Genomic DNA, 25,059 nt, shown 5'->3' with positions numbered 1-25,059 from the left:
GAGGAGGAAGCCCTGAACAGGCCTCTCTGCTGTAGGACTAGGCTGAGCTTCTACGCACTGCCATGAACCAGGGTGAAGCACACAGAGGGCACTGGCAGTGTGGACCAGCCACAGCCCTTCTAGGACATCTACAAAAAAACTGATACAGCCCTGTACCGTACAGCCAGGCTGGCTGAGAGCCCAGCAGCTATTCCTTCAACTCCTCCCTGATAATCTAGGCCAGTCTGCCTCCAAAGGCCAGCACCCAGGCCTGCATGAAAGATGTCACATAAAACGTTCTTTCACTGTGCACAAGCAGCGGGAGACTGAAATTACCAATGCTCCACACCCAGAAGGCTCTGCTTTCTTCCACTCTAATCCTGCCAAGCACTGTGGTGGCATACTGGCATACTACTGGCACAATGCTGTGGCTGTGGGGATGCCCTGACTCCAGAGGCACAATGGGGTGCCTGAGGGCCGTGCTGGAGCAAATCAAGCACCTCACCGTCTCTGGTACATAGAAGATACTCCGGATGTTGAGTGGTGCGTCTGTCTTATAGTGCAGGGTATAGCGGGGCTTATCATAGGCCTGGGCAATGTAGCGGTAGAACTGCTCATGCTGCGACTCATTGAGTTCCTTCGGATCCATCATCCAGATGGCCTAGAAAGGGAGACCAAAGGACAGAAATCATATCTGAAACATCTTCCCACTGACGGCATGGAGTGAACTAGCACAGCACATGCCTGAAGTGGCCTCCTGGCACAGATGGGCAGGGTCCTAAGGGCAGACTCCTCCCTCCAGGGTTAGGGTAGGGGCAAGGGAGACACGCAAAAGGCTCTGGAACAAGTGCCTCCAATATAGGGTTAGGAGATGAGGAGTGGGTGGAGCTCAGGGTAATGGATAATAACGCAATGACAGTCTACTGGGCAGGCTGATGAAGAAAGTGGGGTCCATTCATTCAGTAGAGTATCTTTCAGCCATAAAAAGGAACAAAGTACTGACACATGCTAAAACACAGCTGAACCTTGAAGACATTAAGCTCAGTGAAAGAAGCCAGATCCCAGAGGCCATGTATTTTATGATTCCATCTACATGAAATGTCCAAAGCAACAAAGAAAGCAGACTGTTGCTGCCAGGGGCCAGGGAAGGGGGAGCAGGAGGAAGTTCCTGAAGACAAGGCTGCTTAGAGGGGTGATGAAAGGATACTAACAGTGGTGATGGAGGAAGCTGCATAACAAAGAATGCACTAAACCCTACGAGACTACATCCTAATCTGTGAGTGTGGCTCACACCTCATGGCCCCTGAGCCTTGGCTGGTGGCTGTACCTACACTGAGGTATCATGTCACCTGCACTCCTCCACCCCCAAATACATGTTTTGGGTGTATATATTTGTTTCCCAAGCCAGGCAGGTGGCTCAGGGCCTCACCTGCAAGGTGTTAATGCGTCTTCCATTGAGGTACAGGGGAAAACTGACAAAGTTGCTATATTTTGTCACCACATCTGCAAGAGACAGAGACAACAGTGAAGACCTGGGGGTCCCACGTGAGCACAAGCCTGCTGGGATGGGTTGGTCCACGCTGTGTCACTTCATAGGTGGAGGACCAGGGCACAGTAGACATCTGTGCCACCCAGGTCACACAGCGGGTGGCAAAAGTTGAAGAAGCTGATCTCTTGAAGCCAGGTCCACCGTGAGGCTTTGAAGACCTCTAGATAAGAGCCCCCAGCCTGAGGAGCTAATGCTGTGTCCAGGAAGGGCTCAGCAATTTAAACGCTCAAGAAGATCCAGAGGAAGACACAAGCCACAGAAGGACTTGTTTCCCTCTAGCTCTCAAGAACACCTAATCTCAGATGCTCCACCAGGGTTGGGGATTTAGCTCAGTGGTTCCACTGTCTGCCTCACAAGCGCAACGAGCAAAGTTTGATCCCCGGTATCAAAAAACAAAACTCAACAATAAAAGAAGTTCCACCAGGCAGGTACACGAGGACCCGAGACCTCACAGCAGGACTAACATCACCAAAAGCACCATTTGTAAGAATGAAGGTGGTGCCGTGTGTGCTGTAAGCCTTGCCTGCAAAGTCCCCAGCACAGAGCCAGTGGGGACTCCATCTTCCACCAAACCAGAGGCCAAATGCTAAATTTAGCTCTACTCCACTTTGTCCACATGTTCATGCAGGAGGAGCCTTGTCAATGTGCCTGTGCCCACCCCTCTAGGGCCCAGCTCCCTTACCTCGAACCCGGGCCTCGCTGGCAAACTCTTTGCATTCTGATTTGAGGTGGATGATAATTTTCGTCCCAGTTCTAACACCAGAAGCTTCAGCGATTTCAAACACTCCAGAGCTAAAACACAAAGGAAAGGACCAGGCAGTCCCACACAACACTACTTAAAAACCTTTTATGATAAATTCAGTGCGATTCTTGGAATTTTCCTAAGGCAGCACGCAGAGAGGACATATCCTCTGGGTCGACCCCAGCAGAGCCTCTCAGGCCACCAAATGGACATCAGGGGATAAGGACCACTGGCTGCAGTACTGAGTGTGAGTCCCCCAGCTACCTTGAGAGTCTCCTAGAAGAACCTCCTGGGCCTGTGTGACTCAGCAGCCTCAGGGTGTTGGAGCCTGGCGCAGCTCACATGGGCACCAGGTGCCTGAGGAATAAAACCCACCTGCTGTGTTGTCTCAGACTCCGGAAGAGGCTGGGCTGAGAGGGGCAGAAGCACTGCAGAAATGCAGGGAGAGAGTAGGCCCCGACACCTGGCTGTGTCCACACTGAACACTGCTTTCATGGAATTTATGGAGCCTCAGTGCAGACGGGGTCAGGTACAAGCTGCACAGGGGCCTAATTCTTGCCCTGTGGTGCTGCTAGATGCAGCAGCAAATCATCAAGAAAGGAAGTTTTAAGCCCCAAATTTGGCTAAGGTACCATTTTCCTCAAATACCTCCTGAAGCTGCTTTAGAATATCTACCTAGGGTGCACGCCTGAAATCCCAGCACTCGGGAGGCTGAAACAGGAGCATCATCACTAGTTCCAGGCTTGCCTGGGCTACACAGTGAGACCGTCTTTAAAAAACCAAAAAATAAATAAAAATAAAATAAAATCCACCTAATCACCCTGTCAGACCAACATCGTCTCCAAGTATCTGGGAGAGGGTGCTGGCCTGCCCAGACAGAATCAGGTGACAAGGCTACTCCATCCACAGAGAAGCCCCAGGCAGATGTGCCCCTCTGGGCAAGAGGCTGGAGAAGGATGCTCAGTGGGGGACTGGGAGAAAGGGCGTCCCATTGTGTGGAGGAGCTGAGCCTGGACAGGCCAGGACTGCAGAGCAGAGACTGGTTACTAACCACAGGCCTTTTAGGGTCCCAAAGGAAATGTCTGCCCAAAGTAAGAATCAGATTTCATTTGAACAGCTCAGAACATGCCTGTTTGCATTTCCTCGGTTTCCAAATTTCGTGGTAATTTCCAACATGCACATCAGGTAATACCTGACTCCAAGTCCCTGTGTGAGGTGGGCTTGCTCCTCATTCACTTACCCATCTGAAAGCCACTGGTAGCCTGGACTTCCTGGAGCCGCAGAGCGGGAATAGACCTCCACTCTATCAGCCACCATGAAGGCTGAGTAGAAACCCACTCCAAACTGGCCAATGATCTTGCTGCTGGCCTCCGCCTGGTCCTGTAGTGCTTCCAGGAAGGCCTGTAGTGGCAAAGGCTCGTCAGGAGGAGGCTGCTCCCTTCTGCACTGGAGCTGGCATACGTGACTTCTATACATGTTCCTCCAGCACAGGAAATTCTGAACAACCACAATGACAACTCTCCACACCACCACCAAATGCATAAAAACTAAGCAATGCTGGGAGTAGTGGCACATGCCTGTAATCCCAGCTCAGAAATGAAAAAATAGAAATAAAGTGTTTGTAAATGGGAGGGGAGGAGGGGGTGAAGGGAGGGCAGGGACAAGGGGAAAAAATGAGAACCTAGACCTGTCATGTAAAGTTACAAGATCCCAATGATGAATGTAACTGTACTGTATACCTAAAATGTACCAATAAACTCAATTAAAAAAAAAATCCCAGCATTCAGGAGGCTGAGGCAGGAGGATCACTGCAATTTCAAGGCCAGCCTGTACTACAAAGAGAGACCCTGTCTCAAAACTCCACCCCTCAAAAAATTAAAAATTAATATAATAAAGAAGTAAGCTCCCTCTCTAGGCCATCTGTGTCAAGTACAACAAGCAGCATGAGAAAGTGCCAAATAATTTTTTTGTCTGGTACTCGAGATTGAACTCAGGACCTTACACTTGCCCGGCAGGCACAGCACCACTGAGCTATATCCCAGGCCCCGAAAGTACCAAATAATTACTTTGCAGAAAAGCTTTAGCAGGTGGTACGGCAGGTTATAGACGCAGGCAGCCATGAACCTATGGACTACAGTTTAGAGCTCTGGAGAGAGTGCCTGCTTCAACTCTTTCATGTATAAAATGTACAATATACACACTACCAAAAACTACTAGAGGTTCCAGTGGCACTGAAATGAAACAAGGTCACTCACCTGGTCATGTCCTTACTCTACCTGGCTCCCAGGGTCACCCTACAGGACAGAGTCTGTGCCTGCGCTTACCTTTGAGCCTGACCTGGCAATCGTGCCTAGGTTGGATACCAGCTCGTCCTGTGTCATCCCGATGCCAGTGTCCTGAGGAAAGAGACACTAAATGCCAAACATAGCTCTGAGAATTGGGGTAAGGGCTGCAGTCAGTGACTCTGCCACAGAGCTCCTCTAGTGCCACCTGCTTTGGCTCAGATGGGCACATATGCCTGGGGCTTTTCATAGATGGAGCGGTCTTGTCACCCGTTTCTGTTTGGGAAGGCCAGCATCCTTTCTGAAGTGTGTGGAGATGATGTCTGTGTGACAGAGTGATTAGGTGGATACAGATGGCTTCATTGACACCAGCCAGATGGGCCAGGGAGCACACCCCATGCTCATCACAAAAGCCCAAGTCCAGGCATGTAAGCCGCAACTCCTCAAGAGAAAACTGGAAGGGACAGAAGGAATCAACATTAAAGCAACACACATGAGCCAGGTGTGGTGGCGCAGGCCTGTAATCCCAGCCCTCGGGAGGCTGAGGCAGGATTGCTTTGAGTTTGAGACCAGCCTGGGCTACATAGTGAGTTCCAGGTCAGTCTCAACTACATAGTGAGACCCTGCCTCAACCCCCCACACACACACACACGAGCCGGGTGTAATGGCACACACCTGTAATCCCAGCACTCGGGAGGCTGAGGCAGGAGGATCCCTGTGAGTTCAAGACCAGCCTGGGCTACATACTGAGCTCTAGGTCAGTCTCAACTACATAGTGAGATCCTGTTTCAAAAAAAACAACAGGGCCAGGGATTTAGCCCAGTGGTTCCAATGCCTACCTCACAAGTACAAGGACCCGAGTTCGATCCCCAGTACACAAAAAAAAGACCACCAACCAACCAACCAACCAAACAACAACAAAACAAAAAACACATGGTGGCAGGACTTGGGTTCCATCCTAGCACCAAAAATAAGAATAAAAGCTGATCCTGAGAATATACTAAATCAGCAACTCAGAGGAAAATGTGTAGCACCTGTTACTGAGGTGAGGGCCTGTCCAAACACACACACACTCTGGTTCTCTCCTTTGGTGGCTGTCATGGAAGGTATAAGGACTATAGGTCCTTGGGAGAAGCAGGTAAGGGGACACCTGTTACCTTTACCAGTGCTGTCCCAGAGCAACTGTAGCTCTCCCTAGGTGCAGAAGCTCTTCCTCTCCTGCAGCAAGTTGCTGTGCTCTGAATGCTGGTGTCCTCCAGGTAATGGTGAGAGGAGCTGGGACTTTGGGTGGTGCAGGTCATGAGCTACTGTCCTTAGGAATAGGACTAGTGAGTGCCATTAAAAATGAGGCCTCCAAGCCAGGCATGGTGGTAAATGCCTGTAATTCAAGCACTTGGGAGGACTGTCTTGACTTTGAGGCCAGCCTGGGATACACAGTGAGTTCAAGAACAGCCTGAATTATATAGTGAGAGTCTCAACTCCTTACCCCACAAAAAGAGGCCTCTAGCAAGCCTGTTTGTCCCTTCTGCCAACTGAAGATACACAGAAAGACACATCTGCTGGCAACTTGACTGAGGATTTCCTAATCTCCAAAACTGTAGTAAACAATTTTTGTTTATAAATTACCCAGCCTGCTGGGTATGGTTTCTAGTTGACACTAATCATTAAATATAACTTACTTTTCTTTCCCCCCCAATATGTAGTTCAGGCTGGCCTTGAACTCACTATGTAGCCAAGGCCTCCTGAGAACTGGGACTACAGGTGTGTACCAACACATCCAGCTTAAACATAATTTGCATTGAAATATTTTATTTCAACATACCATAATTTGCAACAAAATCCGAAGGGAAAGGTTCATATTAGGTTGATATAAAGAATTCCTGTTTTCAGGCTGGGGATTTAGTCCAGTGGTTCCACCGCCTGCCTTGCAAGTACAAGGACCCGAGTTCGATCCCCGGTACCAAAAAAAAAAAAAACCTGTTTTCAATGCATTTTGAATTCTTCCCAAATTAAACTAGACTCACTGCAATCCTAATGAAAATCTATAGATTTTAGAAAATGACAAGTTCATCCTATTTTATACAACTCAAGAGCGCCTAGACTTTTTTTCCCAGTGCTGTGGATTGAACACAGGGGCACTGAGCTACATCTCCAGCCCTTGTTTATTTAGAGATAGAGTCTTGCTAAATTGCTCTGGTCTTAAACTTGTGATCCTCCTTCCTCAGTCTCCTGAGTAGCTAGGATTATAGGTGTGTACTACTATGCCTGGCTTGGAATATTTTGAAAAAGAACAAAGTTGGAGAATTTATACTTTCCCATTTTTTTTTTTTTTTGGTACCGGGGATTGAACTCGGGTCCTTGCGCTTGCAAGGCAGGCAGGTGAACCACTGAGCTAAATCCCTGGCCCCTATACTAACCAATTTTAAGACTTACTATAAAGCTACAATAGTAAAACAGTCTGCATGAGTATTTTAGGACAAATAGAGAATACAGATCAAAGAATCAAATGTGCCCAGACAGAGCTGTGGGGAGCATGTCACTTGACTTCTGGCCAGGTCCCAAGACAATGCGGTGGGGATGGAAGCCTTTAAACAGACAATACTAGAGCCACATGAACAAAATCAGTCCCAACCCTGACCTCATACTGCATGCAAAAATTTGCTTGAGATGGTGCACAGATTTAAATGTAGGAGTTGTAACTATACAACTTCTAAAAGACCCAGGTGTGGTACACACACTCCTGTAATCCCATGCTGGAGGCATAGTTCTCAGAGGAGAACTGCAAGTTCAAGTCTTGCCTGGAAAACTTAGTGGGATCCTGTCTCAAGATAAAAAACAGCAAAGTCCTGGCATGTAAAGGTACAAGATCCCAGTAATGAATGTAACTATACTGTCTACCTAGAATGTACCAATAAACTCAATTAAAAAAAACAAAACAGCAAAGGGCTGGGGATATAGCTCAGTGGCAGAATGTCCCTGTTTGATCCCCAGTACTCAGTCAAACTCCCAAAAACCCTTTCAGAAGAAAACATAGGAGAAAATTCTGACTTTATAGGCGGTAAAAAAATTTTTAGATTATGGGTCTCATTCAAGCGGTTGCCCTCGCGTGAGGAGGACACTGTCTGAGCTCGCGTTGATCTTGCATTCACTTCCTTTTCACCTGGCTGCGCTCCAGCAGGATGGCCCATAAGCAGATTCACTACTCAGACAAGTGTTTCGACAAGCACCATGAGGACCAGCACGTCACGTTACCCAGAGAATTGGCCAAGCAAGTGCGCAAATCTCATCCAGTGCCTGAAGAGTAGTGGAGACCACTTGGTGTTCAACAGAGTCTGGGCTGGGTTCATTACGTGATTCATGAGCCAGAACCGCATATTCTTTTTAGATGACCTCTTCCAAAAGAGCAACAAAAATGAAGTATATCTTGGATCAACAGTTAAATCTTTTTCAAATTTAATGTATATGTGTATATAAAGTAGTATTCAGTGAATACTTGAAAAATGTACAAATCATTCATCCATATCTGTGCGTGAGCTGTATTCACAGCAACAGAACTCAGTTAAATGCAACAAATGGGTTATTGTAAGGTGTTTAAGACAGTTCTTCTGGATAGTTTTTCTTTTAATGAAAGTGCCTGTTTGATGTTACCTGTTACTTTTGTTAAATAAAGTTTGCATGTTGCATTTAAAAAAAAATTTTTTTTAGATCACTAAAAGCATGAAGCATAAAAGAAAAAGTGATAACGACTTCCTTCAATTAAAAACTGGGGTTAGAGCCAGGTATGGTGGTGCACGCCGGTAATCCCAGTACTCGGGAGGCTGAGGCAGGAGGATTGCTGTGAATTCGAGACCAGCCTGGGCTACATAATGCATTCCAGGTTACTCTCAACTACATAGTGAGACCCTATCTCAAAAAACCAATTAACCAACCAAACAAACAAAATTGGGGTTAGGGGTTAGCTCCCGGGTACAATACTTGCCTAACAGCCAAGAAGGCCTGGGTTCCATCCCTAGCACCACACACACACACACACACACACACACACACACACACTAAGTTACAAAATTCTTAAAAATTAAAAAACTTAAGGGGCTTGGGGATGTAGCTTAGTGGAGTCCTTACCTAGCCAGTATAAGGCCCTGGGTTTGATACTGTGCTAAGAAAAACAAAAAACAAAAAATGTAATAACCAGCACTACAATAACAATAACGATAACAAAAACCTTTTGCCCTTCAAAAACATCACTAAAAGGGCTGAGGACTTAGCTCAGTGGCACTGTGCCTGCCTCGAAAACGCAAGGTCCTAGTTCAATCCCTGGTACTCGGAGAAGGCAGGGGACATTACTAAGATAATAAAAAGGCATGCCACATATTGATGATTTTAAATTTTCTTCTCTTCTGCCTCCTATATTTTCCAAATTTCCTATGACAAACAAGTGCATTATGGTAAATTAGAACAAAAGTCTCAGAAAAGGAAAGATGGTCAGCACGCCACCTGAGCCGGACTTCACTGGAATGCAGTGTGATTTCCCTCTGTCAGCAGGTGAATCAGAACCACTGATTCCCAGGCTGGCCTGGTCATCCTCTACAAGGCAGGGCATTTGCCGTACACCTGGGCATCAAGAAAAAAATACCTGGATTGTGATGGTTCCTTTCTCAGTGTCAGTCTGTAGGTGAATCTCCATTTCTGGCAATGCTTGGCCATCAGATACCAGTTTATGCCGCAATTTTTCCAGAGCATCACTGGCATTGGATATGAGCTCCCGTATGAACACCTGGGAACAAAAGCAGGAGGAAGGAGGGTGAAGGACTCTGTGCATGTGGCTGACCAGCTGCCTTTGCAACAGCTAGAAGTCAGAGATTTACCACAGAATACTCAGTCTTCAGACAAAGACCCCCAGTGCAATCAAACAGCTCCTCTGGGCAGGCCACACAGCCGCTAAAGGGGCAGTGTTCACCACTCTCCAGCACAGCTTTTCGTGACAAGCTGAGTCTGACTAGTATCTTTCCTTTCAGGATTTCCAGTCAAGCCTAAATTGTATGTCCACCTCATAACTCAAACTTAAGAAGGATCCCATGAGGAGCTGTTTCTTTCCCAATTCCTACACAAGAGATGACACTGCCTCCCACCCATCTCTTTCCTAATCCAAGAAAAGAGATTCACTGCTTCATTTCATCCAGTGCAGGTGATCAAACATCATGACCGCCACCTTCCACAGGAAAGGTGGCCACAGGCCCTACAGACCTCTTCGGGTGTAAAAGGCAATTCTGCCTCACACAAAGCTCCCATTCAAGTGCTGTAGCTCATAGAGCAGAGGAGTAGATGGTGAACAGACAGAACAAGATCTGAACACATTTCCTAAAAAGCCCCTTTGAGTTTGGTAATATTACACTTTATCCTTCTTCAAAATCTTCTTAGCATCCTGGCAGTAGCCAGTATGGATCTGATAGCCTATTTGACCTTCACTACTTTTTCTAAGTCCTGTAACCCCTAAATGAGTTTTAACTCCACAAAGGGTAGGGATGTCTTCTTCCTCAACTGCCAATTCCTTCCATACCAGGTATAGAGGCAATTAAACACAGGGACCCCTGAGCATCCTGACAGCAGAGCGCCCTGACAGTGTCTGGGGGATTTAAAAACCAGCAAAATTCAATTAACTTCCAGAATCAATCTGGCTCAAAGAATCATCCAGATACACTTATTCATGAAACCAAAGCAGATTTTGGAAAAATACTCTCACTAGCAGATTAAAATCAAGGTCTGTCCACAGTCTAACACATTTTCACAGCTAAGCTAATGCAGGATGTTTTGAAAGCAGTTTGCCAGAACGATTGCTAGCCCTGAGAGTTGCAAACATGCATACTACCTCTTTTTCTGAGTACAAGGAACAGGCCACAATGTCCAACAGCTTCTTTGTCTCTGCCTGGAATTCGTGTTTGGAGATGGAACCTGGTAATGAATCACAGATACAACCAATAAAATTTCAGTTCTGTATTTGTGGAAGAACATGCTACGTATTATTTAAAAGGAGGTTTAAGGTTCTGAATTTTAAACATATTTGAAGAGCAAACACAGACAAAAGTCGACAGGAACAAAGTGGCTCCTTTCTCAGCTGAGGCCAAAAGCACCTCTAGTGGATCAAAGTTCTTGTGAGCTCACGCAGGTCTGTCCTAACAGCCAGACCGCATGTTATTAAAAAACAAAGTAGTGTTCTAATAAGTTATTTAGAAAGCAAAATAACAAGAAAGCCCCACTTTTCTTTTTAACACTTCTTTTCATCTAAAAGCCAGAAACGGAGCCCCTTTGGGCCTGGCTCAAGAGCCTGCCTTACACTGCAGAACACAGTCCTGCCAAGTGGAGCCAATGCTCATTTCCTGTCCAGCTTTCCTGATTACTAGCAGATGTGCCGTGTACCGCCACTGGGCAGATTCCTGGGCTACCACCAGAGGGGGCAAGACGCACCCGGAGAAAGCATGAAGTTCCTAGCTGGGAGGGAAGCAGATTCTGTAATCTGGAAAACCCACACCTGAGTGCTGCTGGGGACAGGAGGCACTGCCTCTACCTTAAACCTGTCCCTTGTAAGCGGGCAGTGAACCAAGAGAGGCTACACAGATCAGCTCTGGCTGAGTACCTACCCTGCACTGCCTCTGAGCTGCTTATGATGGAGTGCAGGGGCTCCTCCTTCTCGTCCTCAGCAGCCTGTGTGCTGTATGGCCGTCCTGCATAGAAGCTAGAAGATAGTTGTTGCCAGGGGCTCCTGAACTGGACTGCGGACCTCTGAGAACACAGAATTGGCTTTCCTGAAAAGACAAACATACAGAAAAGATGAAAATTAATATTCAGGGGAAGACTGTGCTAATTTATCCACATCTAGTCTTTGAAGCAGAGGTTAATGTGGATTTCTCTAAGTCACACTGTTCAAAAGAAGAACGAAAACTGATGACATCTGTGACATTTCCTTACACTTGTCGAGTATCACATAGGTTTTACTGAAAAGCGGCTGGTCCTCTGTTCTACCTGGCAACAAGAAGAGGATCACACTCACTTAGCATGACTTCCTGCACAGCCCCAAGGGCCCAGAAGCCTCCTGAAAAGCACAGTGAGGGGAGACACAGCTCACCTGGTGAAGCTGATTCCTGATGCTGTCTATACTCATCCTCCCTCAGCCTTTGGTGCCACAGACACCACACAGACCCTGCACTCTACCCAGCAGGCTGAACTGAGTCATGGCACCACTCGCTAGCCCTAGATGCCAGCAGGTCAGGGCCCCAGAGCCACTCAGCAGATGTCCGATGAACACTGGTCTCAAGGATATGTAAATGTTCAGTAGAATTTTCCTTGTGGACAACTAGATCTAAATGAATGCAGTGCTCTTCCTTGCAAATCTGTAACGGATGGAAAGGAACAATAAGGAGTGACCAGAAATAAATAGGTTTTAAAAATTAATATATCAAGGGCCAGGAACATAGCTCAGTGGCACCATGCCTTCCTGGCAAGCACAAGGTTCTGAGTTTGATTCCTGGTACCAGGGGGAAAAAATTAATATATTAATTTCTATATCCCTAAAAGATAATTAAAAACTCACCTATTCAGCTGGGCATGGTGGCGCACGCCTGTAATCCCAGCACTTGGGAGGCTGAGGCAGGAGGACCACTGTGAGTTTGAGACCAGCCTGGGCCACATAGTGAGTTCCAGGTCAGTCTCAACTACATAGCGAGACCCTGTCTCAAACAAACAAAAAAACAAAACTCACCTATTCTTTTGGCTTATTCTTGGACTTATAATCACACAACCCTGGACTTTATGTCTGTGTAGAAAACACTGAAAATGTCTACTTCCAATTCAGACAATATTCAATTTCTACCCAGGGTAAATATTTTGTTCTCTAGTCCCATTTTATTTATACAGTTAAAAAAACTTTTGAACAGTTTCTTCTGGAATTAAGTGACATCTGGTATTAAAGAATTGCAATTCACACAGGCCAAGGTGTGCAGGTCTCTGTAACCCATGCAGAGCCAGCCCTGGGCAGAGAGAAGAAATGGTCTCAGAGCTGCCGAGCGGCATAACCTGGGCAGCCACAATGCCTTGCTGCTTTCCAGGGACAGCACCAAGGGCATACTTGGGAATATGAGCTGTCTGGCCTCTGCTGTAAAACACTATAGGACACGTGAGGCCTGTAATCAAGATGTCAAGAGGAGGAGAACTAAATTCAGCCTCTGGGAAGGGATGGGATCTGGATTCAAGTTCTACTTATAGCACTATGACTCCAGCATATACCAAGTCAGCCTGAATGCTTGGCTCAGAACACATGGCTGAACAGACTTCCAGGCAGAAGGAGCAGAGACCAGGAATAGCTAGTGATACTCTACCTCTTCTGTCTACCTTTAAGACAGCCTCACACCTGATACTCATACATGGTCCCTCTTACCATGGTCTACTCGACAGCTTCCTACACTTCACACCAGGAAGGCCAGGTGGTCGCCGGAGCAATGGCACTGTCACTGACCCTGCCCTGCCCTGGCCACATGGCTTAATCCGCTCTCCTGCCTCCAGGCACTACCCTGACCCATTCCCTCATTCCTCACACTGCGGTGAGTTCAAAAGTTCCCCATCAGTGCCCTGGCCTGTGATCCATCCCTTAATCTCTGCATGGTTATCTTCTGATATTATCTCTCTTTACTTCCTAGAAGGGAGAAGTTTTATTCCTCATCACAATCATGTCACCATAACTAGCTTCAGGCTGGCATTCCAGGCCATCCATCCCATAATCCTTGATGCATCTGCCCCGTGCTCACACTGGGTGGTCACCATTCATGCTCTACCACTGAGGCCTTCCCTCACGCTCCTTCCACCCCAGAGGCAAGTGGCACACGGAGGGCACTTCCTGAGTTCCCATACATATGCCCAGCAACAGGAGCAACACTGCAACCCCACAGGAAAAGGGTGGCTTTCCATGCTGGTGGATTTTGCCCAGAGCCCAGCCATCCTTGGTCCACTCTGTCCACAAAGAAGCAGATTTCCTGAGGGCCATTTGACTTTCTTTCTGTCCCACTCCCATTCTGCTGGGAGGCCCTCTCCTTTACTCATCTCAGGCCTCCTCAGAAAAGTATTTTCCTTCCTCACTTGCTCAGCTGAAAGCATCCCATGCTCAAAGGAAACTGAAATCAGAAAAAAACTGAAAAAGAGGTGGCTTAGGGGTTTGGTGTTCAGGAGCCTCCCAGGAGCAGTATGCCACCTGTTCACTGGCTCTTGGGAGTGCAGCAGCAATTTCTTCATGGCCAGGATACTCTTCTGGTATTTCAGTGTCTTACACCCAGTTACTGTAATCAAGAGTATGCACCAAGACAGTTCCTGTTAGTACATACAAGGTTTATGTGAAAACAGTAATGGAGAAGTACTTAGCGCCCAACTGGTAGGTGTATATGTTGTTTTGTACAATGTTCCTACGTAGTTGAGGGATCTACTGTATATAGCTCTTCCCATATAGTTTTATTTATAGCTACATGGACCATAAATATATACTAAATGGGAGAAAGAGGATGAAAGAAAATAGCCATGTTCTTCATCATCTGTACAAACGCAGCAAGAAGCACCCACCCGAGCCCCGGCAGGCTGTGCTGGTCTCCAGAGTGGCAGGTAACAAAGCACTAAAAGCTGGGCCCATAGTCAAGGAGTGGTGGAGCTGGTTTCCTCTGTGGCACTCAGAGTTCGTCTGTCAGGACTCTCCTGACTTCTAGTGCTGCCTGCAGCCCATGGCATTCTGTGGCCTCAGTCCTGTCTCAAGACTCTGTTGTCACACAGGTTTTCCTTCTCCTGTATCTTGGCAGCATCCATGTTTCCCTCTTACACAGAAACCAGGCATTCTGGAGTAGGCCCAGGATACCCCAGTATGACCTTGCCTCAACCTGACTCACTTGCTATACCCTCCTCTAGCTAAGGTGACCTTCACAGCTACAGAAGTGAGGACCTGAACATATCTTCTCAGGGACACAATTCAAATCAGAGTGGTTATCAACAAGGGGATATTAAATATCAATTTTCTGCATATTAAATTTCTGTAGCTGCGAGAAAAGTATCACAAAAAAAGTGAGTGGCTTAAGGAACAGCGATGCCTTTTCAGGCTAGGGACATGACTCAGTAGTATAGCACTTGCTTAGCAGGAGCAAAGCCCTAGGTTCAATCCCCAGTACTGTGTGTGCTCACAAACATACTGCCTACCAGTTATAGAGGCCAGAAGTCTGAACTCAAGGTGTGGGCAGGCCTGGCTCCTCATGAGGCTGAGGCAAGGTCTTTCCCAGTTCTCTCTCAGCTTCTGTGGCCTCAGACACAACTGCCTTTCTCTATGTGTCAATCTCTGTGTTCAAATCTCCCCATGAAGACATTAATGATACTAGGCCAGGGCCTACTCTAATGACTTTAACCTGATCTCTGGAAGGACCCTATTTCCAATTAAGGTTCCATGCACAGGGACTGGGAGGACTCCAGCATCTTTTCGGGGGGGATCCAAGCCGTAAATTCTGTATGAACAAAATGGGAGGAACAAGGAGGAAAGAGAGTACCAGAGGAGAACATGAAACTTCTGAGTATATTTTTATGTATCTGACTCTTAGAACCATGGTAAACCCCACCACCATCCCAGTATTGGGATTAAACCTAGGGTCTTCACATTGAGCTCCATCCCCAGCCATTTTTTAAAAATTTTGAGACAGCGTCTCACTAATTTATCCAGGCTGGCCTAGAACTTGCAATTCTCCTGCCTCAGACTCCCAAGTAGCTGGGATTACAAGCATGTGCCTCTAGGCTCGGCCATAGTAATGTTTTATTATTTATTTTGAGTCAGGGTCTCACTATATAGTTTGGGCTGGCCTTGAACTGACTATGTAGCCCTTGAACTGCCTATATAGTCTCACTATATAGTTTGGGATGGCCTCAAACTCATGGCCATCCTCTTGCCTCAGCCTCCCAAGTACTGGGATTACAGGAGTGTGCCACCATGCCCAGCTCATAGAAATGTTTTAAATGAGCCAGTAAGACTGAGTAAGTAGGGCCAGGGATTTAGCTTAGCGGCACCATGCCTGCCAGTCAAGCTCAAGGTCCTGAGTTGATTCCTGGTACCCAAAAAAAAAAAAAAAAAAAAAAAAAAGACTACGCAAGGAGCTGGGTATGTGGTGCATCCCTGTAATCCCTGAATTTGAAAGGCTGAGGCAGAATCATCAGGAGTTTGAGGCCAGCCTGAGCTACATAGTAAATTCAAGACCAGCCTGAACTATACAGCAAGACCCTGTCTCAATTGGGAGGCTGAGGCAAGAGGACTCCCATGAGTTTGAGGCCAGCCTGGCCTATATAGCAAGACCCTGTCTCAACACCCACCCCACGCCCCAGCCACGAAAAAAAGACTGGCTAAGCAAGGGAAGTAGGAACACAAAACAAGAAAACAAACAGCAGCAAAGTTGTATAACTATTATGGACACCATTAACACCTTGAAAGAAGATAAGAACTAACCTAAGTACCTTCAGACAATGGTGTTTCGACTATACATTCTAACACTAACCTCAAAAGGGACGGCATTCAACTGGTGCACGAGGACTGTAAATCTGTTCATCCACATGAGTTAGCAAGCCTGAAACGGCTATGGGCATATAGTAGGGCCCAGCAAGGAAACACAAGTGTTGAATGGGACTGGTACCTCACTGGTAGGGAAGAATTACATACAGGGACAGGGGACTGGCATATGTACCTCGCAGTGCTGTGTCGCTACTGGGTCACCATATGAATTTTGCATCTCTTGTCTACATAGATTGAATACAGAAATCAATAAGGAAGTGTTTGAACCTGCAGGTGAGCACATATACACATACTTCCAGGCTCCGGACCCTCGCAGGGTCAAGGAGTAATGACACCCAGAAGCAACAGGCACATCCAGGATAGGGCAAGCAGCCTGGACCTGCTCCAGTGTTAGTCCTTGAAAGTCCACTCATGCCAGGAAGTCCCTTGGTCCCAAGGAAAGTAGGAGAGTTGGCCACCTTATATACTTCTTCAGTAAAAGGAACAAGGGCTCTTTAAAGAACACACAAGATGAACCTGGAAAAACAATGTGGTGAGAAAGTGATGCAGGACTCAAGAGACGATGGGGGTGGCGCAAAAGTACGCAACAGTCCAACCTGAAGGGGCTCCTGACAGAGGCTGGTACAATCTGGGGAAAAAGACAAAATGATAGCAATGGATTAGAAAATGTAAACCAGCAGTTGGGAATAGTAGTGCTTGCCTATAAGCCTGATATTCTGAGAGGATAAGGTAGGAGGACTGAAAGTCCAAGCCCAGCCTGAGACTCTGCTCAAAATTAAAAAATTAGAAAGGGCTGGGGATTTAACTCAGTGGTTCTGCCACTTGCCTCACAAGCACAAGGACCCGAATTCGATCCCAGATACAAAAAAAAAAAAAAAAAAAGCTGGGAAGCCAGGCATGGTGGCACATGCCTGTAATCCCAGCATTCAGGAGGCTGAGGCAGTAGGACCACTGTGAGTTCAAGGCCAGCCTGGGGAGCATAGTGAGTTTAAGGCCAGGCTGAACTACATAGTTCATATGAGACCCTGTCTCATTTTTTAAAAAAGGCTGAGGGACGTAGTTCAATGCAAAGGCCCTAGGTTCAATTCCCTAAAATACAATAAAAAAAATAGGTAAATCACAATCAAGCAAACTAAATATTAGTCCACACTTAAATAGAGAATGGGCAGTTTTTCACCAAGTTTGAAAATGAATAGGGCCAGGGATGGTGGCCTGCCTTGCAAGCACAAGGACCCGAGTTCAATCCCTGGTACCAAAAAAAAAAAAAAAGAAAAAAGAAATGAGTAAATGTAAAGGAGCAACGGGAAAATCACCACCAAGAAAATACCAGAGTCAAGTAAGTATAAGTAACCAATGGATGTTCATCACAGAATATTTACATAACCTTGAAATACTCCCTTCACACACAAAATATGTATTGCAAAGAGAAAAGTAGTAATGCTCAATGGAGAATGAGGTAGGTTCCTACTGAATAAGTGACTCTGTCATCAGGTGAGATGGGCCAACATCATGTAAGGGACACAGCCTCCCTTCTGCTGTCTTCTTGACAAAACTGTATGTCATTCAGGACAACAGTGGACAAACCCAAAGTAACGGATATCCTGTAAAATAAATGGCTAGAACTCTCCCTGCTATGATCCTGGAACACAGACAGTCTAAGGAGTGCATTCAGACTGGAGATACAACCGGGGTTACCTAAAACACTCACAGGGCAAGCTCGGGGTAGGAGGCTCTATTTTGTAACAGCTCAGTAAGTATACAGTTATTTCAAGACTAAAAGTTTCAAAATAAACAGTGGTACCCTAGAGCATATGCTTGCACCGTACTTGTGTCTGTTCACTCATGCATGGATATACATCTACAAGTGGAATCACTGGGTCAGAGTTATGCATTTTATGTTGGGGTCCATGCTGCCAAGTCACTCCAACCCACACACACCATGTTAGCAATGAACTCAAGTGAGCGTCCATCCTCCTGCCAAGATGGAAGTGTGTTTATTATACATCTACATTGTTCTCTATGCTGAACAGATTAAACATTTTCCATTCATTCATTCACTCATTCATTCATTCGTTCTGGCAGTTCTGGGGATGGAGAGCCCAGGGCCTCAGGCAAAGGGGGCAAGAATTCTACCACTGAGCTATACTCCATATTTTAAAATATCTACCTCATTTTTTGTTAATGGTCTGTTGATATTCTGATAATTTTTCTACTATATTATAAATCTTTTTTATACTGATTTGTAGTGATTTGTAAGTTAGGGAAATTAGTCTTTTGTTTGTAAAGCCCTTCAAAACTAAACACAATTCCTCATGTTTTATTTTTTCTAGTAATCACCCCATCAATTATTTTTTGTTTTGTTTTGTTTGGTACCAGGGACTGAACTCAGGTCCTTGCGCTTGCGAGGCAGGCAGCAGAACCACTGAGCTAAATCCCCGAATCCCATCAATTATTTTGAATGGATTTAACATGCTGCTTATGATGAAGCAGAATAAGTCCTCATAGTTGGAAAAAGGGAATAAAGAAGCAACCCATATTTCTACCTGGAACTTCAAGACTCTTCCATCATAATTCAAGGTAAGATTAATCAATAGCACTATTAAAAGCAGATATGATTTCAAGTTAAGGAACTTCCTACAATAACTTCAAGAATAAACCAGGATGGCTGCAGGGGTAGCATATACCCATAATCCCACCACTTGGGAGGCTGAAGCAGGAGGATCTCCCCAAGCTTAAGGCCAGCCAGGGCTACATGATGAGTTCAAGACCAGCCTGAACTACATGGCAAATCCTGTCTCAAAAAATAAAACAACTTAGGCCCTAGGATTTAGCTCGGTGGAACTGTACCTGCATTGCAAGTGCAAAGTCCTGAGTTCAATCCCTGGTACCAAAATAAATAAAAATAAAACAACAATGACAACAACAACAAAGAATAAACTAATAAAAGTTGGGCATTATGATGTACACTTATAATTCCAGCTACATAGGAGGAGGAGACAGGAGGATCATAAATTCAAGCCTAGCAGCAACTTAGTGATTTAGCAAGATTCTGTCTCAAGATAAAAAATAATAAAGAGCGAGAGATATAGCTGAGTGTGAAGGCCACAGGTTCAATCGCAAGCAACAACTACCCCCAGACTTATAAAAGAACAAACTAATAGGACCAGGGATTAAGCTCAGTGGTTCCACTGCCTGTTTCGCAAGTGCAAGGTCCCGAGTTCAATCCCCGGTACCAAAAAAATAAAAGAACAAACTAATATAAGTCAGGTTTTGGGGATTTAGCTCAGAGGTTCCACTGTCTGCCTCACTAAATGCAAAGGATCTCACTTCAACCCCCAATACCAAAAAATAAAAATTAAAAAAAATTTTTTTCAGCTGGGCGTCATGGTGCACACCTGTAATTCCAGCACTTGGGAGGCTGAGACAGGAGGATCACTATGAGTTCGAGACCAGCCTGGGCTACATAGTGAGTTCCAGGTCAGCCTCAACTACACAGTGAGACCCTGTCTCAACAACAAAAAAATTTTTTTTTCAAGTCAGGTTTTGTGGTATGCTTATAATGAGGCAGCAGAATCTCAAGTAAGCAGCCAGCAGGGACAACTTAGTGAGATCCTGTCTCAAAATTAAAAAGATTAGGGTACCCCCCCCCAAAAAAGCACACTTGGGCTGCGGATTTAGCTCAGTGGCACCACATCTGCCTCACAAGTGCAAGGTCATGAGTTTGATCCCTGGTACAATAAAATAAAAATAAAAATAAAGGATTAGGGAGAGGTGTAGTTTAGTGGCATACTGTTCCTGAATTCAATCCTCAGTACTGAAAAAAAGATAAACCAATAGTGCAATAAATCTGTCAGAATCAGATAGCAAACACACTATCTTGTCCTCATGTTTTCCCCACATCCTAAGGAAAAGCCACAAACCTCAAGGTCAGGTCGCAAAGCCCTCACGTTAGAGTATCAAGTGGCTTGGGGTTGCACAAAATGGGATGCACTGAAAATCTGAATGTGAAATTACACATAACTACGTATACTCTCACACGCGCAGACACTTACATGTGCACATACCCTCACACACCCAGACAGTGCTCATGCTGCTTCCTGGCCTGTGATATCCCTTCGTTTCAGGGCAACTGCTTCAGAATCTGGCTCCAGGGCTTTGGTCCAGTAAGGCCTCATTGTCCCCATGCCATCCACAGTAATTTCTCCCTATTGGGAATTCACAGCACTTATTTTCCATGATGCTTATTTAAAATTGTGACTATAGGAGGGCTTGTACCATTTCTTCCACGTTTCTTTTTTGTACTGGGGACTGAACTCAAGACCTTGCACTTGTGAGGCTGGCACCACTGAGCTAAATCCCTGGTCCTCAAGAGTTGTTTTTGTTTCTAAGGGGACTTTTACCTTGGTTGGTCAAACTGAAAACTTCTCACAGATGGCAGTTTAACTCTTTTAACCTGGATGAGTTGCTTACAGTTTGCCTACATAGGAATGGTTCAGAGATCAGCAAGAAACTTGAGAGAATTGTTTTTGCAGAATTTGAGTCTCCCTTTCCCTCTCTTGGGAATTTTCCCTCTTTCTCCAGCTTCTGTTGTTGCTCTAATCTTTCTTCTGGTTACTCCAGCTAGCAAAGGTACACATTATATACATTTTCTATTGGATTTTTAGCATCCACCTGACCAACAACCTTCTTTCCTTTTGTGGAATTACTATGAAGTAAGAAGTGTCACTTTGCCTTCAGCATCCTTCTGTTGTCTTTCTCCAGAGCCTTTGTACAGTCTGTTTTTGTTGATGTTCCTAAACTCATTGTTGCTGCTTATAGGAAAGTTGGTGTGGTAGGACACAATTCAGGCAGACAGGAAGTGGCACTCTGTGTAGTAGAGTAAAAACTAAATGTGATGTTGTTCTTAACTGTCACATGTAAAATTGGAGGTGGTCCGATTGGGGTATGTAATTCCAGAAAAGCAAGTAGCATATTTCTCAGAGCCTGAAACATTCTTTATGTCTCCAAAATGCATAATTTAAGTTGCCCGTATGAAGCAAACCACAGTAAGAACAGTGATTTGTAGGAAAATAGGTGACCATTTTAAACAGCAGAACATACAGTAACAGTGTATTCTTACTCTTGTGTCTTATTTAGGTGGTCCTAGTAAGCAGTCATATTTTTATTTGTTTTTGTGTTTTTTTTTTTTGGGGGGGGTATTTGAGACAGGTTCTCGCTATGTAGTTCAGGCTGGCCTTGAACTCACTGTTTAGCTTATGCTAGCCTCAAATGTGCAGTGATCCTCCTGCCTCAGCCTCCTGAATGCTGAGAGTTATAGGAATGTGTTATTTTGCCTAGAAGACATATTTTTCATCCCTGCAAACCAGTCTAAAAATGTCTGCAGAACAACTAGCCATTCTGTGGGCCATCTGAGTGCTTCTGTTGGGGCACAGCATTGTCAAAGTTCTATTTTTAAAAATCTCATGCCTAATAAAAGAGCTGCTTTTATAATAAATGCTTTGGCATACTCTGAAGTATGAGATATTCTTGCCTTCCAAGTGTTTAATACTGGGCCAGGGATTTAGCTCAGTGGTTCCACCACCTGCCTTGCAAGTGCAAGGTCCCGAGTTCAATCCCTGGGACCAAAAAAAGAAATAGAAATACCAAGTGTTTAATACTAAGAAATACAAATTTGGGGGCTGGGGATTTAGCTCAGTGGCGCCACCACCACCTCACAAGCAGAAGGTCCCGAGTTCAATCCCTGGTACAAAAAAAAAAACAAACCAAGTTTGTCTTTGTCTTAATTTAGTGACATAAATTATATTTTTTTTGTAGATTATTTATCCAAATCATGGAAAATACAAATAGAAGCACTTTATTTTAAAAAGCAGACACAAAAGATTGGTATAAATCCAAAAGGTTCAAATGCTCATAAATCATAATTTTTAAAAATTAGTGGAAGAAGGCCAGGGATTTAGCTCAGTGGCACTGTGCCAGCCTCACAGTGCAAGGTCTTGAGTTCAATCCCCAGTAACCCCCCGCCAAAAAAGTGGAAGAAATGGTACGCCACAAATTTAAATAAACATCATGGAAAATAAGTGCTGTGAGTTCAATCCAGCCTGAGCTACGTAGCAGTCTGAGGATTGAACCCAGGCCCTTCCTATTGAGCCACATCCCTAGTACTTTTTTTTATTTTTTAATGACAAAAGATGACACTAAATTGTCCAGGCTAGACTAGAACTTGCCTGGGATCTTTCTGTATCAGCATCCTAGTGCTGGAACTGTAGTCATGCACCACATTTGGCTTGAAGAGATTTTAGAACATGAACAACAAGAAAAAACTCTTATCTTTCTAGAGGGAATCTCCTTCCTGCCTCAGCTCCAAAAGAAATACTAATCAAACTGCTCATCTGTAACACCTGTGCTACAACAGAACAAAAACTTCACTTTCTGAAGGACAATTATTTTAACCTAAAGTGCAATATGCAGCCAAACTATTCAAGTATGAGGTCAAAAGAGAAACTGCAATCCAGACTTTTTCTGTAAAGGTAATATTCTGGTAAAACAATATAAACTCCCCAAAGAAAGAAGATATTTGATACAAGTAATAGTAATCAATAAACCAGTAAAGCTTACACATATGATAGGTTAACACAAATTAAAAGTCATGCAATGGGGCCGGGGGTTTAGTTCAGTGGTGCCGCTGCCAGCCTCGCAAGTGCAAGGACCCAAGTTCGATCCCCCGGTACCAAAAACAGACAGACAAATAAAAAATAATGAAGAGGAGCAGAACTCAGTGGCACATGCCTGTAAGCTATTCAGAAGACCAAGGCAAGAGGATCACAAGCTCCTGCCCAGTCTGGGCAACTTAGCAAGGCCTTGTCTCAAAGCTAAAATAAAAAAGGGATGGGATGTAGCTCGATCATAAAGCATTTGCCTGGAAGGAACAAGTCCTAGGGTCAAATCTCAGTATTGGAAAAAAAAAAGTGTAAATGTATAGACAATACATAAATGGCCACAAAACAAAGTCTTACTTTCACTGGTATCCATGTAAAATAGGATATTTTTCATAGAGGGCAGGGTTTTTTCATTTTATTGTTTTGCATTTTAATGCTTCTCCAGGCCTTGCGTATCTTAAGCTCAGGTTCCCTATAGGACGAGTTTTGAAAAGACCAAAAGAAACTATGGAATAGGCAGTTTCACTCCTTGCTAATGGGACTATAAATTGACAGACATTTGGGCAGCAATTTGGCAATTATCAGTTAATACTTCAAAAACTCACAGGCTCCAAAACATCAATTCTAAAGAAATACAAGAGCCAGGTATTTAGCTCAGTGGTTCTGCCGCCTGCCTTGCAAGCACAAAAACCCGAGTTCAATCCCTGGTACAAACAAACAACAACAACAACAAAAAAAAACCCCAAAACAACACATGTTCATAAAAGATTTAAGTGCTCATTTGATGCAGCACTGAAAAAAAAAAAACCCCAAAACAACACATGTTCATAAAAGATTTAAGTGCTCATTTGATGCAGCACTGCAATAAAATAACCCGAGATAATCTCTGTGTCTAGTAGGACATTAAGCAAAAGATAATATATTCAGCCAGGCATGGTGGTGTGTGTCTGTAATGCCAGCACTTGGGAGGCTGAGGCAGGAGGATCACTGTGAGTTGAGGCCAGCCTGAAACACATAGCAAAACAAACAAACAAACAAACAAACTACATTCATAGTACAAAATTGGGTGTTGCCTATCGGAAGCCGCTGGATGACCCTGTACTGAAAGGAAAAGATGTCAAAGAAATGGCTTGGTGTGTGAATAAAATTTGGTAGCACATGCATACTTAGTTGACTTAGGCCTTTCTGTGTAAAATACTGCAAAGGTATACGCAAGTTTATGTAACTGAGCATGCTGTGACAGGTCCCCCGAGTTGGACCCCCGCCCAACCAGAAGGGAATCCCCCCCAAACAGACCCCACTACCCGCATCCACATGAGCACAGCTATAACAAGAAGCCAGTAGAATCCTTACTTAGCTACAAGAAAGCTGATTCTAGGAAAAACCACAAGGGTACCTTCCCACCGCCCTACTGCTCTTATCACAGCCCTATTTATCAGGCAGCCCCAGGTCCATGACTCTCGGGACTCTAAAATTTTCCCCCTTCTGACCAGTGACCCCTCCCCTACCTAAACTCCTCATATCAACCGAGCGCACACTCTTCTCGGTGCCAACCGTCTTTTCGCCCTTGGCCTGTCTGCACCCAGACGGCAATAAACTCTTAGCCATTTGCTGAACTCTGCCTGCCTTGGTGGTCTTAATCGTGCCTCAGTCCGACCTTTCATGCTGAGCCCAGAAGGTTCATCAACCCGTGGTGACCTCCACGGTTACTTTCGAATGGAGAGTGAGAAAGCAAAGATTATTAAGGTCATCCTCTCTCCATTCGTCCTTTTATCTACCGATTCCAGGCTCTGAGAATAACCAGAGTTAACAATCCAGAGTAAACAGGATCCCTGAGTTCAAATGGCACTAAGTGGGCTCGCACCTGTGTCCAATAAACCAGGTAACCAAAGAGCGAACGTCCCATTAATTACTTGGGGAAACGGAGAACACCAGCGCTATTCAGAGGCACACCCGTGCCCTCCTGACCACTCTTCCAAGTGGAGGACTGCACCTATTCGTCTTGGCCTTACCGGCTCCCACGACCCACCCGCGTCCGGCGACAAGAGAAACCTAGAGTAGAAGACATCCGGGAGGTGGATGCACGGGACCCAATGCCCATGCGACACGTGCCACCGCCTCGCGCCTGGTTAAAGAGCTCGGGGCCTCAGAAGGACGCCCGCCGCCCTCACCTCCCAAAGCGGCCGCCAGAACCGGAGCTCGTAGGGGAGGCCGCACAAAGCGGCCCCACAGAAGCACCGCCCGTAGCTCGCGAGCCATGTCCTGCTCCCTCAGCGCCCAGCGCG

General features: G+C 45.4%; 1 protein-coding gene and 1 pseudogene across 1 annotated transcript in view; one reads left to right on the top strand and one right to left on the bottom strand.

The window, feature by feature from the left end:
* Trap1 (TNF receptor associated protein 1) overlaps nucleotides 1-25,053 on the bottom strand; it is a 39,602-nt gene extending 14,549 nt beyond the window's left edge. The window contains exons 1-9 of the mRNA XM_010644064.2: nucleotides 24,946-25,053; nucleotides 11,188-11,352; nucleotides 10,419-10,501; nucleotides 9,186-9,326; nucleotides 4,595-4,666; nucleotides 3,511-3,671; nucleotides 2,211-2,320; nucleotides 1,409-1,482; nucleotides 485-640 (exon numbers count right to left, since the gene is read on the bottom strand). Coding sequence (XP_010642366.1) covers nucleotides 485-640; nucleotides 1,409-1,482; nucleotides 2,211-2,320; nucleotides 3,511-3,671; nucleotides 4,595-4,666; nucleotides 9,186-9,326; nucleotides 10,419-10,501; nucleotides 11,188-11,352; nucleotides 24,946-25,033 — 1,050 coding nt within the window. The 5' untranslated portion in view covers nucleotides 25,034-25,053. The remainder of the gene's footprint in view (nucleotides 1-484; nucleotides 641-1,408; nucleotides 1,483-2,210; nucleotides 2,321-3,510; nucleotides 3,672-4,594; nucleotides 4,667-9,185; nucleotides 9,327-10,418; nucleotides 10,502-11,187; nucleotides 11,353-24,945) is intronic.
* On the top strand, nucleotides 7,732-8,036 carry LOC117284132 (annotated as a pseudogene).
* Nucleotides 25,054-25,059: the final 6 nt, after the last annotated feature.

This window comes from Fukomys damarensis, unplaced genomic scaffold, assembly GCF_012274545.1.
Source record: "Fukomys damarensis isolate Sample0158 unplaced genomic scaffold, DMR_v1.0_HiC HiC_scaffold_34, whole genome shotgun sequence".
NCBI classification, from domain to species: Eukaryota; Metazoa; Chordata; class Mammalia; order Rodentia; family Bathyergidae; genus Fukomys; species Fukomys damarensis.
Note: the sequence above shows the minus strand (reverse complement) of the source record. Positions and strands in the feature narration are given on the sequence as shown.